Source organism: Maniola hyperantus, chromosome 4, assembly GCF_902806685.2.
Source record: "Maniola hyperantus chromosome 4, iAphHyp1.2, whole genome shotgun sequence".
Classification (NCBI taxonomy): Eukaryota; Metazoa; Arthropoda; class Insecta; order Lepidoptera; family Nymphalidae; genus Maniola; species Maniola hyperantus.
The window spans coordinates 11,677,306-11,690,774 of NC_048539.1; the positions used below are offsets into that span (position 1 = coordinate 11,677,306).

The 13,469-nt window shown below is 36.4% G+C and overlaps 2 protein-coding genes across 4 annotated transcripts; one reads left to right on the forward strand and one right to left on the reverse strand.

Annotated features, from left to right (window-relative positions):
- Window positions 1-148: 148 nt before the first annotated feature.
- On the forward strand, window positions 149-3,427 carry LOC138402218 (zinc finger X-chromosomal protein-like). Its single transcript, XM_069498072.1, has 2 exons — window positions 149-885; window positions 1,385-3,427. Exons 1-2 carry the CDS (start codon window positions 620-622, stop codon window positions 1,680-1,682), a joined length of 564 nt encoding a protein of 187 aa, XP_069354173.1. The 5' UTR covers window positions 149-619; the 3' UTR covers window positions 1,683-3,427.
- Window positions 3,420-8,555, reverse strand: LOC117997313 (high affinity copper uptake protein 1-like). Of its 3 annotated transcripts, none has more exons than XM_034985568.2 (7): window positions 8,240-8,540; window positions 7,476-7,604; window positions 7,175-7,288; window positions 6,667-6,779; window positions 5,463-5,585; window positions 4,918-4,947; window positions 3,420-3,836 (listed from the first exon to the last, which is right to left on the reverse strand). In XM_034985568.2, the coding sequence occupies exons 2-7, from the start codon at window positions 7,593-7,595 to the stop codon at window positions 3,635-3,637; spliced, it is 702 nt and encodes a 233-aa protein (XP_034841459.1). In that variant the 5' UTR covers window positions 7,596-7,604; window positions 8,240-8,540; the 3' UTR covers window positions 3,420-3,634. The 3 variants fall into 3 exon arrangements, with proteins under 3 accessions (XP_034841459.1, XP_069354165.1, XP_069354166.1); XM_069498064.1 differs by lacking the exon at window positions 8,240-8,540 and adding an exon at window positions 7,895-8,081; XM_069498065.1 differs by lacking the exon at window positions 4,918-4,947 and having other exon boundaries at window positions 8,240-8,555.
- Window positions 8,556-13,469: the final 4,914 nt, after the last annotated feature.

Genomic DNA, 13,469 nt, shown 5'->3' on the forward strand with positions numbered 1-13,469 from the left:
AGCAATGTGCCCGCCATCTGTTGACGTCTTTTGTAAACTCTTATCTATTTGTTTAGCCGTGCTCGCGCTTAGATGGCACCACAAGCGAATTTCAATTTGAGATTTTTTAATGTTCTGGAGTTGCACCCCTATGGTTGCAAACCTGTGGGACTATCTGTGGTTCCACAACTACGCCCCCTGTCAATGTCAATTAAGTGCCAAAAGAGCCTTGTCGGAGAAGTGGACTGTGGAAACGTCAAAAAATGTTTATTTAATAATAAAAGTAAACACCTATAAGCCAATAATTGGGAATTGAATTGAATAAAAGTAAAAATACGCGGTGTGGCACTACTGAAAGCCATAAAGCAAAATAAGAAGAAAGTAAAAATAAAAACTAAAATCAAAACAAATTTTAAGCACAAGCATTATTACTTTCTATAACCATATAAAAAACACAAAAAAGCAGCTGCTCCAGCTGCTCGACAAAAACGTATAGTTATTAAGATTGATTAAGATTATATACCTACTCAAGATATACTCTTTGATATTTTCTATGCTGCTCAGTTGCGGGAAAACTGTATGAATCCATAGAATCATCATTTATTAAACACTTCAGTTATTAAAATAAATTATTATTAGAATGGATGTGCTGGAAGAGGAGAATCCTTTAAAAATTGAAATACAATCATCAACTAAAGTTGCAATAGGTTTTACAAACAATGTTGGCAGGCCAACTAAGAAAAATGAGATACTTTTTAGTACCCCACCAAAATCCATCATAATTTCTCAGTTATTGCACAAAGAAAAGAATTTAGAAGTAAAGGATGATCAAAATCAAATCAATGTTTTGTCAGAAAAAACTATTAAGCCGGTGAAAAAATGGACTTGTGAATATTGTTCAGAAAGGTACCTACATATATTTTGTCCTTTAACTATAATAATTATGATTAGCTGACGCCCGCGACTTCGTTCGCGTAGATTTAGGTTTTTACAACTCCCGTGGGAACTCTTGGATTTTCTGGGATAAAAAGTAGCCTCTGTCACTCTCCAAGTCTTTAACTATACCAATGCAAAAAATCACATCAATCTGTTGCTCTGTAGCGATGTGATTGAAAGACAAACCAACAAACACACACTTTCGCATCTATAATATGGGTAGTGATGCCCGCCACTTAGTCTGCATGGATTCATAAAAATCCTTTGACGCTTGGGATCTATGCCTATAAAATAAATTGCCTATGTTACTTTCCAGGTCTTAAACAGCTATACCCATGCAAAAATTCATGTTATCTGTTGCAGCATGTTTGAAAGACAAACTTAACACTTTCACATTTATAACATTAAATAATAGTGATAAACTTAATTCATATAATTACCAGTTTTATAGTATCAATCTTGTTTTCAGAATATTTTACAAGAAAAGTGAATACAAAGAACATTTTAAAACACATAAATGTGATTACCAAAATTGTTCTTATTCTACAAAGTTTACTTCAAATCTAAAAACTCATAAAAGAATTCACACGTCTGATTACCCATATGTTTGTGATGAATGTATATTTAGGACAAAATTCATAAATTCATTAAAGACACATAAAAGACTGCATAACAGAGAACTGCCATTTGCATGCCAATACTGTGAATATAAATGCAATAGTGGATCTAATCTTAAAAAACATTGTACTCGTAAACATTCAGAATAACAGTGATGAGCTCTCAAATTTATTGTAATTTTAGTCATTTACTAGCTTATGCTTGCGACTTCGTCCGCGTGGACTACACAAATTTCAAAGCCCTATTTCACCCCTTTAGAGCTTGAATCTTCAAAAATCCTTTCTTAGCGGATGCCTAATAATAGCTATCTGCATGCCAAATTTTAGCTCGATCCGTCCAGTAGTTTGAGCTGTGCGTTAATAGATCAGTCAGTCAGTCAATCCTTTTATATATTTAGATGTCATTTAGATTATTATTTTCAGGATTTTTTGACCAGTATGCAAAGGACTATGAGCATTTTTCAGGGTTCCGTACCGCAGAAGGAAAAACGAAACCCTTATAGGATCACTTTGTTGTCTGACTGTCTGTCTGTCTGTCAAGAAACCTACAGCTACTTTCCGTTGACCTAGAATCATGAAATTTGGCAGGTAGGTAGGTCTTATAGCTGACATTAGGGGCAAAAACTACGACTGTAGCACGGAACCCTCGTTGCGCGAGCCTGACTCGCACTCGTTTTAATGAGATCCAACGAACAGGATGTACCTACAACCGCACAGTATATAGTGCGACAAGGCTATCTTGGCGCATGGCGAAAATCGGAACTAACGTCAAGTATCCCTTTTGTTCTTGTTTGAATATTCCTATTTAGTAGGCCTATGTTCTCCAACAGCGCCCCCCTGTCAGTGTCATTCAAGTGCCAAGAGAGCCTTGTCGCACTGTTAACTAGTGTGTGAGTTTCAAACTTGAATAATAGTATAAGTATAACACAGCAGTTACAACATGAGCTATTATATCTGTCTTGATGCACAGGTTCTATTCTAATTGACCATACACAGCTGAAGATGGCAGCTCATAGCATAAAGTAGGGTACATTTGAGATCTCACTCATCATTTCAAATCTGTGTCAACTGTGAAGTGAAAAGTACATTTCACCTTTAAAATAAGGACTAAAATTGTACAGTTGGCACATAGAGTTAAAATGGCAGTGAGTTCTCATTTTGGACGGACTATAATTTTATTCAAAGTTTTATGTATTAAAATTGCAGTAAATCAAATGTAAGCGGTAAGCACCATACTGGACCTAAACTTAATTATGACACTATTCCATGGCCACTACAGAAAATATATTAATCAATTATAGGCCAGTATCACAATATTTACACCAATTTTAATAAGATTTAATTGTATTATTTATCTTGATTTGATCTTGTATTATTTAGTAAAATGTAAGGGCTGGCTCATTTTTTTGGGTTATTCCTGTTGAGTCACACCCCCCTGTGTAACACTGAATCTTGGATTTGAAAATAAATGACATCCCAGAAAAGTGCACATTCAGTTAACACTTGTTACACGCGCAATAATATATGTAGGTGTGACAAGGTGCCAACAATTTCAAAAAATTCCCATTGAGTAACGCTGTTACTCAACGGGAATGTTTTGAAATTGTTGGCACCTTGCGTCAGTGTTACACACGGGGGTGTGACTCAACGGGAATAACCCCATTTTTTGCGCAACGGATCAGCCTGGCTATTAAGCGCGGAAATGCAGCCAGTATTCTTGGCACCATTCATGATTTGTATAGTAATTAGATAAAAATGTATGTTCATCATTATATTTCGTTCAGGTGTAATATCGATAGAATAAGATTTAGAGAGAGCATTATAATTTGTACACTGGTTAAAAATGTATCCTGTATTCAGATCAGGAATAATAATAAAAAAAATAGAATAAGCAGTTGTATTTCTTCTAATGAGCTAATACCTTAAGCAGTACACAATAACTGGTATAAATATATTGTCACCCAAAAAGGCTGTCTTATAATAACACATAATTATAACATCGTGATATAGGTACATAACCGTTTTGAATTATTTTCTAAAGGCAAGGTTATAAATTGCAGCTGCATAATAATACTATCACGGACACTGTTATTGAACCATTGTCAGTGACAGTGTTCAGTAAAGTCCACAACTACTGATTCACGCCAGCCAAAGAGGAAGTAACCAGTTGCAGATCCAAGGACTACGGCAGCACACAGCCACGTGTTGTATGTCATAAACACCAACATTAACATATAACTCACTAACACTTGTACACCATGGAGTACTGTCTGCCAACCATGCGCTACACTCATCATTGTTGGCCTAAAACAAAGTTAAGTATGAGTATAAAGGGTCAGCAATATGCCATACCAAATAAAGGTATGATTCCGAACCACGCTGCACGCAGCAGTGCTGCCGCAACAGTGCTGTCACCAGCTGTCACAGTCCTGTCGTGCCACTACTGGTTCCCATACAATCTCTATAAGCTTATATGACATTACGTGAGCGAACATTAACCAATCAGAGATGATTGCGATCGTGACATTGTAGCTGTCAAACAAGCGCGGTAGGGCCACAGTAGTGCCGCGACAGGACCGTGACAGCTGGTGACAGCACTGTTGTGGCAACACTGCTGCGTGCAGCGTGGTTCGGAATCATATCTTAAGCAGTTAAATGAAACCTTCAATTGAATTGTCAATGCCTAGAATCTAAGGCATAATCTTACAAGTGTACTTCTGACTATCATTTATATTTCAAACTAGCTGATGCCCTGATGGATTTAGTTTTTAAAAATCCTGTGGAAATTTTAATTTTTAGGGTTCCGTACCTCAAAAGGAAAAACGGAACCCTTATAGGATCACTTTGTTGTCTGTCTGTCTGTCCGTCTGTCTGTCAAGAAACCTACAGGGTACTTCCCGTTGACTTAGAATCATGAAATTTGGCAGGTAGGTAGATCTTAAAGCTGACATTTGGGGAAAATTCTGAAAACCGTGAATTTAGGGTTAGATCACACAAATAAAATTAAATTGTGGTCATGAACTAATATTAGTATTTTCAACTTCTGAAGTGAGTGACTATATCAAGTGGGGTATCATATGAAAGGTCTTCACCTGTACATTCTAAAACAGATTTTTATTTATTTTTATGCATCATAGTTTTTAATTATCGTGCAAAATGTCGAAAAAATACGACTATAGTACGGAACCGTCATTGCGAGAGCCTGACTCGCACTTGGCCGATTTTTTCGGGATAAAAAAGTAGTCACTCTCAATGTCTTTAATTACAGCCATACAAAAAATGCGACGTGATTGAAGGACAAACCAATGAACTGATAAACAAACACTTTCGCGTTTATAATATGGGTAGTGATTAAAAATAAACTATTTCTTGTAGAAGTACTTACACATTTCTTTCTAGTGTGTGTGGCAAGGTTCTGAAATATAGAAACAATTATTATTAAAATACACAAGTAATTAATTACATTCCAATAAAAGTATTAAAGTTGATAGTATCTTTAGAGAGATTAAGCTGAAACGTTAGAAAATTGCTATTACTACCCATATTAAAAATGGGAAAGTGTGTTTGTTTGTTGGTTTGTCCTTTAATCACGTCGCAAGGGAGCAACGGATTGACGTGATTTTTTGCATAGGTTTGGGTATAGTTAAAGACCTGGAGATCGGATTCTTATTATCCCGGAAAATCAAAGAGTCCCCCCAGGATTTTTAAAAACCTAATGCCACATGAACGGAGTCGCAGGCATCAGCTAGTGTATCTATATCCTTTCCAGCTACAAAACTGAAATGCATCTCATCCCAACTATTAAATTGCATCATGGCAAACTATAGGATCAACCGATATTCCACCTTACAATAGTTCATTACGTACTACAGTAACTTGACACTAAAGTTCAGGTATTTCAATAAGCAACAGCTAATAAAATATTCATACTGTATGACTTGAGGTTCATCTGGTGCACAAATATTTGCAACACCCTTATCTGGTGGCGCCACTGCACAATATTGAAGGCCAGTATATGTTTTCCATAGTAAGTGCTTCCTGTAGTACTTCAGACTGAAGGAAATAGTAAAAGCATGTTATTGAATAATTTATCAATTACTGTATATTCTATACTAATATAATAAATGCCTATATACTAAAATTATAAAAGAAAGTGTCTGTCTGTCTATCTGTTACCTTTTTACATAGGTATAGTTCGCGTCAGTTAAATAATCGTTCTTGAAGTTAACCGCAAAACGCGTCGCAATAGCATTTTTAGGGGCGCGCGACGCGTGGGAATGGAGCACATCAGCCCGCACGCCGCGCTGCACCCCACGTTCTCCATCTGCATTAGTGTGAGTGTTACGTATAGTTCGCGACAGGTTGAGATTGTAATCGGGGTATGAAGCGGGGAACGCCCCGCACACCGCACGTCACCGTGCGGTGCGGTCACAGCAGGGGCTGTGCGGGTATGCGGGGCCGATTACCATCTCGACCTGTCGCGTACATACACAGTACACACGCGCGTGGAACAATACTTGCGCGAGCTTGCACTCGCATCATAGCTCAGACGCGACTATTTCACTGCCGGGGACTATACATAGAGATAACTTGCATCTTGGATATCATCAAGATCATGGGCTGCAAAATCCAAAGTTTCCACTGGATTTTTAAAAACCCCTAAATTCAACTAGAGTCTAGATGAAATCATCTAGTATACAATAAACTGAAGGTATTGTTATTCTTATCTTTCTTATTTAATATCTTGCAAAACAAAAGATAAAATTAATCCTGTATTTATTGTTTTAAAGGATATTTATAACAGTAAAATGATGTGCAGCGTCAAAGTAAACTTTATCTCAACTATAATATATTGTAGGTACATAATATGCATTTAGGTAAGGGTGACTATAGTTCGCGACAGCTTGATATGGCAATCGGAATATGAGACGCCCCGCACACCCGCACGTCACTCGCGCACCGGGTTAGCGCGGGGGATGTGCGGGTGTGTGGGGCGTCCCCACCCGATTGCCATGACGACCTGTCGCATACCTCCTATAGATGTAACTAGATACAGGAATGGTCGGACAAATAGAAATAGAAAGCTTATTACTTAAGTTCATTAATTTAAAGTTTTGGACTAATGTTTTCGTACCCTTCATAGAGAACTGCTAAGGCAAATATTGCAAAAAAGGATCCAATAAACTCTCCAACTTCTGTAACATTCCACCATGAGAAAAGAATTGTTTCTACAAACCCACCATGGAACTGAAAAATAAAATTATATTATTAACTAGCTTATCCCCGCAACTTCGTCAGCGTGGACTACACCAATTTCAAACCCCTATTTTACGCCTTTAGGGGTTGAATTTTCAAAAATACTTTCTTAGCGGATGCTTACGTTATAATAGCTATCTGCATGCCAAATTTCAGCCCGATCCATCCAGTACTTTAGATTTATTGTATCTAAAAATTAAAATTATAAAATGTCATCCAATATTTGTTTGTTTGTTAACCCCAAACACTACTCCATCTATTGAGAAGTCTTTCAGTTTGGAAACCCACATACAGACTTAAATCTTCATTTCATTTTATTCAAGCCTTAGAAAGAGAACTTGTCATGTCCAGCATTTTATGCAAAAACTAGTAATACAATAACTTACAGTCATTGACATTGTGTGCCCCTTATGCTTATTTTCTTCATGATGGTTTCCATGAGACTTTAATAAATCACTTCCCTGGATAACTTTTATGTCCTTACTTGAATTAAACATAACCTAAAATACAAAAATCTCAGCTATATGATGTTCATCATCAACACCACAACAGAATCATCAGTGCCGGTGAGGCAGGTAGAGGCGATGGTGGCATCATAAAGATTTTGCAGTTAGCTGGTCCCAAGAGGCACAGAATAGGGAGTTGTGGGAAAATCAAATTTTAAAAAGTAATGAAGGATAAACTTACACTCATAATATCATCCATATTGTGATTGTACGAGTCATTCGTGCCCATTTCATGATGATGTGCTCCATGATTCATATGACCCATGTCATGTGAAGAATAATCCATATCACCAGGTTCCATACTTTAAACCTGGATGCATACACAAAAGAATAAGAATTACTTTGGTTATGTTTTGTGAAGTTTGCCAGAAATGTATACAGTTGACAGTCACATGTTTTTTTAAACAGTACAATATACCAGTTGAGTTGAATAAAAGTTTACTAAACAATTCATATAAACTAAAAACAAGTTACCCAAAACTTTTATGCCTATTTATTTAAGTACCTTAACTAGACAAAGCAATAGTAATAATATTAGCAAGCATTACTAATTCAAACCTCTCTGATGTACAACTTACTAAAAAATTATAATTTACGTACTTTCTAAATATTTTACTTAACGTTTCACAAGTTTACTTATATGTTCCCTTATGCTGCGATTTTAAATCTCCATTGATCTGTTCAAAATCAAGACTAAAGTACCCCTTTAAATTAACGCGTGAGCACTTTCACTTTCTTTCGAGGTCTTAGAATGTACTGGGAATGTAACTTGTTGACTCTGTTGTTTATATATTATTATCATGTTTTTTAAGGTTTTATTCATAAAATCCACATTGACAATTGTTGTATTATAGTACTAGTAGGTACAGTTTACATAATGTCTTAAGTCTCAGTACAATAATGAATACCTAATATCAATTGAACTAATAATTATTAATTACTCACTGGTTTATCAATTTGAGTAGATCTCCCATACAATAAAATCATGCAGTATGCACCCTTAAAGTCTGCCTACAAAAACAATATCTGAAAATAGCTGAAAAATTGTAGTTAACATTTTATATTCCATCAATCTCTAGTCAAAAATCAAAGGTGAATTTAATTTTTTCATGGATATTTCAGCAAATGTTGACAAAAAAATAAAAATAGATGACATTGCCAGGCTCCATCCAGAAAAGCTCCACATCCAATAGTCCAATAGTGTAATTCACTAATTCACCGACCAGAAATAAAAGGTGTAATTTTTTTGACTGGTTTTACGGCTCTAGGCTGCTAGGCAGGCTAGGCTCTAGGTAAACGTAGTCGACTGTCGAACACATATTCTTTGGTTATTACAGTGCGACAAGCTTAGATGGCGACATAGAGATAGTATACATAGAGGTAACCATAACGTGTTGCCGCTCTTGTACATCTGTGTCAAAGAGGTATTGTTATCTCAGTCTTTTTCAGGGAACCTCCATTCGTGTAAAAGCGATAGCTCATAAAAGTCTGGCAACGTCGCTCCATCGGTGAAAATAGTGACCAGGCCTAGTGGGAGATTTCCTACCTATTCGATCGCGTAAAAGTTAACTACGATTTGTATAGAATTGAAACAGCGCCATCTAGTGACAAGAAGGGGAAACATAATTAGTGAGTGCGAGTTTTTTACGTTCTCAGGACCGACTATTGTTTACCGACTCGCATTCGAAAGTGACAACGTGAGCGCACGTGATTGGTCGATTCAATAATTATGTGAGTGTGAGTTACAGATTTGGACAACTCGCGAAGTAAATCGAGTAAACATGACGCTAACGCGTTCGATAAGTTGTCACATAGATTTTTACAGTGAGAGTAGGGTAAGAACTAATAATAAAGACATTTATTTTCATTTAAGCGGTGATAGCTTAGGGTGAAGATGTTGCTCTCCTAGTTCGTGGATCCGGGGTTGAATCGCGCGCACGCATCTCTTACTTTTAGGAGTTATTAGCGTTTTAAGGAATTATATTAATATTATATCACTTGCGTTAACGGTGTAAGAAAACCCGTACTTGTCAAGTTTTCATTCTGCGAGAAGAACCGTACTTAGTAGTGGGCCGGCTATGGGTTGATGATGATGATGATTTTCAGTTAAGTTTTGTGTGACCATGGCACTTAATTAAACTAATATTATAGGGGAACAGTAAAAAGTCTTGTGCAGTCAAAACTAATTTTAATTTACTTTTCTAGGCTCTACAAGAATTTTTAAAATGTGCTTATAAACATAGTTATTTTTCTATATCACATATAGATGGCGCTGTTGGTATTAACTCACAGTTTTGCTCATAAAATTATTAAAATATCTTGTACGATGATGCGAAAGCCTTCGTGTGCGAGTCCGACTCGCACTTGACCGATACTTGACTATAGACAGTAGATATAACCAGTTTAATTTTAATAGACAGCTGCTTCCATACAATCACTTCATAGAAATTTCATTCTAAATTTGGTTGGTTTATATCACGACGCCAACATTACAAAAATAATAAACGCCATTCACGGTGAGTACCTAGGTACCTACACGCGTATGGGCTAGGGATGAGACATACTTGCTAAATTCAATACCAGGGCTTCCAAGTAAGAGTACGTAAAAATACCAGGGTCTAAAACCAGGTTTTAAAATACTTTAAAGTATTAAAAGCATAGAAAATCGGACCGTGTTTTCATATGTATTAGGTGCACAATTTGTGATGAAAGACTTGCAAGTTCGAAGCCCCGGCCCTTCTCATAACCCTTACTTTTGGCTTTGCCGTAGTCAGGTAAAAAATACGTTGAAGGTCGAAGTCTTTTTATGGCATATGAAATCGATCCGTGTCTTCATACATATAAAGTCCACAATCCTATTTGTGAGAAATACTTGCAAGTTCGAAGTTTTTTTACTGCATAGAAAATTGGACCGTGTTTTCATATGTTTAAGGTGCACAATCCTATTTGTGAAGAAAGACTTGCAAGTTCGAAGCCCCGGCCGTTCTCATAACCCTTACTTTTGGCTTTGCCGTAGTCAGGTAAAAAATACGTTGAAGGTCGAAATCTTTTTATGACATATGAAATCGATCCGTGTCTTCATACATATAAAGTCCACATTCCTATTTGTGGAAAATACTTGCAAAAATACTTGCATAGAAATTCGGTCCGTGTTTTCATATGTATAAGGAGCACAATCCTATTTGTGAAGAATTACTTGCAAGTAAATTCCACCCGCACCAGGGCGCCCTACTTCCAAGCAAAGCCCTGGTTTTAAAACCTGGTAGCGTAAATACGTCTCATCCCTAGTATGGGCTGGTTAGCTTCGGTGGTAACTCACACTCGCTTGCTCGCGATTCTCGATGCGTTTGAGGTTAGCTCGATTAACGCAGTAGTGAAGTCATTCTAATAATTTTGTGGAACTCCCTGTCGCGTTGCCACATCTACGTCTTTTTACGTAGATCTACTAACTTTAGGCCTTTCCTGCAAACCTACGAACTTCAGTCCCAGAATCTACGTATTTTTTATCAAATTGTACAAAGTAATCGAATACTTAGCCTTTTGAGGCTGAATGGGCATAACTTGAATTTCTTTTTCATTCATGAAAAAGGTTATTAAAAAAAGTTCCCTTTTTACACAGTTACAACAATATACGTGTGACTGTGTAAAATGGAACGTTCGCTTTGTAGAAACTGTCACTAGTCAGAAATACAGTGCGACAAGACCTATGGACAAGACTCTTTTGGCGCGTGGCGAAAATAAAGCCGCCATCTTTTGAAGTATCACGGTGTGACCTTAAATGCAGTGTTGCTAAGTATAAAAAATTTGAATTCACTCTTTTTGTTAAATATTAGAGCCATTCCATTTAAATAACATCATGATATATCCTAATAATATATTGTACAGCATAAATGTGTCTGCATCTTATAGCACCAGGTAACTAAACGGCGACGGCTTTCCCAATTTCTTATTCAGTTAAAATTACATAAAACTTACTCGACTTTCGACATTGACATTTTCAATATACTGCGTAAAATTGAGGAGATTTTATTTGCTGGCAGCCTTTGTTCTACAACTACACCCCCCTGGCAATGTCATTCAAGTGCCAAAAGAGCCTTGTATGCACTATGTCGTACTATCATAGAGATACTATGCATTTCGATTCAAAGTTCAAATAGGCTACTTGACACTTTTTTAAAGTTGGTCTTAAATGGTTAATATTTGTGCTATTATATCAAAAAAATTAACACTTTATTTTTTGCGCCCTAAATACCGTAAAACTTTAATTTAAAAATATATTTTTCTTAGACAGGTGAAAACACTGTCGGCCATGTTTGGCCGATAGATTATCTGTGCTCTGACGTCATGCATTTGTAAACAACAGCATAACCTCCCAAAGTTTAATAAACATGACTTCTATACTAGTGTACATGAAAAATATAGTAATTTTCGTTATTGTATCATCCGAGAATGTAAAAAACGCATCGATAAAGACCACAGGAAAGTTGTGGATTAGAGTGCCCAGTGAAATAAATATACGTAACACGCGAAGACTTGCTTAAAGGGATCCTATATGACTAACGACTTCAACCCAAATTTATTTTTGCAAAGATCACTTTGTTGTAATAACTTATTCAATTTATAAAGAGAAAACGATATTTTTTTACGTTTACTATGAGTTTTTAGAAATATATAAAAACTAGCTTATGCTCGTGACTTCGCCCGCGTGGACTTCATAAATTTCAAACCTCCATTTAACCCACTCAGGGGTGGAATTTCAAAAAATTCTTTCCTAGTGGATGCCTTCTCTTTACCTACAAAGAACACACCCACCAAATTTCATGTATCTAGCACAGAGTACATTATATATACTGGTATAGAGACGTCAGCTAATCTTTCGTAGTGGCGCCATCTGTTTCTAATTGCAGTAACTATTGTATGTAATTTATTTTTAATTTTTTCCGGCCTTGGATACTAGTTTTTTAAGATCAACTATATAGCTATACGTATAACAGGTATAACACGTGTGCAGGTTTGATTCATATATTATTTTTATAGGTAGTGACTTCAAAGAAAATACGAATCAAAAATTATAATCCCGCTTAGGTACACGTCGCAATATGGCAGACATTCAGTCTTATTCTTAGTTCGGCCGCATTATTTATTATTTTATACATTGAAAGAAGTACTTTCAGTAAGTACTAAAAGTTAAGGTAATAAAACAAAACCCGTAATTTATTATTTAAAACTAAATTTTCTTTTTTTCTTTACACATGATTTTTGTACTGCATTCTCTATAGGTATTAGGTTATGTTGAATTTAGCATGAATTTATAAGTGAATATCCCAGCAGTACACTTGAATGGATGGATCACGGATGCAGTAACACTGCGTAAACAAAAATGTGGCACAAACATGGATTTCAAGGTTGCTATAGTACCCTTATTATAAATGCGAAAGTGTGTTTGTTTGTTGGTTTGTCCTCTAATCAAGTCTCAACGTGCAACGGATTGACGTGATTTTTTGCATGGGTATACTATAGACTATACATATAGTCTATGGGTATAGATATAGATATAGACCTAGAGAGTGAAATAGGCTACTTTTTATCCCGGAAAATCAAAGAATTCCATCAGTGTTTTAAAAACCTAATTCCACGCGGATTAAGTCGCGGGCTTCAGCTAGTAGCATAGGAGTAATAGTGTCCTGTGGCTAGTAGCACCTAGTAGTAAATAAAACTTTTTGAGTCGTAGAGATCTTCTTCATCTTCTTAATTTGCTTTATGGGAAGTCGTAGAGATACCAGACTACAGTGCGACAAGGCTCTCTTGCCACTTGATTGACATTGACAGGGGAGCGCTATTGGAGAACAAAGGCTTAGAATATTCAAACAAGAACAAAGGGGACACTTGACGGCACCGTTGGTTCCGATTTCGCCACGCGCCAAGATAGCCTTGTCGCACCGTAATTTATTTTTTGATAAAACGCCATCTAGTTCTAATTGCACAAACTAAAATTATGGAGATTTTTTATACTAAACAACATTAGTTCTATCTGTTAAGACCCTGGTATCTAGGACCAGCTGTTTAGATGTTTAGGCTGTGCGTTGATATATAAGTTAGTCAGGACTCTAAATTTTATATATATGGATACTACGTTAGTGCCCGCGTGACATAGGGATGACATTTCTTTGTTTAC

What these genes read in the sequence shown, in the direction of transcription:
- LOC138402218 (XM_069498072.1), top strand. Translation starts at nt 620, where the DNA reads ATGGATGTGCTGGAAGAGGAGAATCCTTTAAAAATTGAAATACAATCA. An exon ending in TGTGAATATTGTTCAGAAAG is followed by an intron (nt 886 to 1,384) that starts GTACCTACATAT and finishes TCTTGTTTTCAG; the next exon opens with AATATTTTACAAGAAAAGTG.
- LOC117997313 (XM_034985568.2), bottom strand. Translation starts at nt 7,595, where the DNA reads ATGGAACCTGGTGATATGGATTATTCTTCACATGACATGGGTCATATG. An exon ending in ATATGGATGATATTATGAGT is followed by an intron (nt 7,289 to 7,475) that starts GTAAGTTTATCC and finishes TTTGTATTTTAG; the next exon opens with GTTATGTTTAATTCAAGTAA. An exon ending in GATGAACCTCAAGTCATACA is followed by an intron (nt 4,948 to 5,462) that starts GTATGAATATTT and finishes TCTATATTTCAG; the next exon opens with AACCTTGCCACACACACTAG.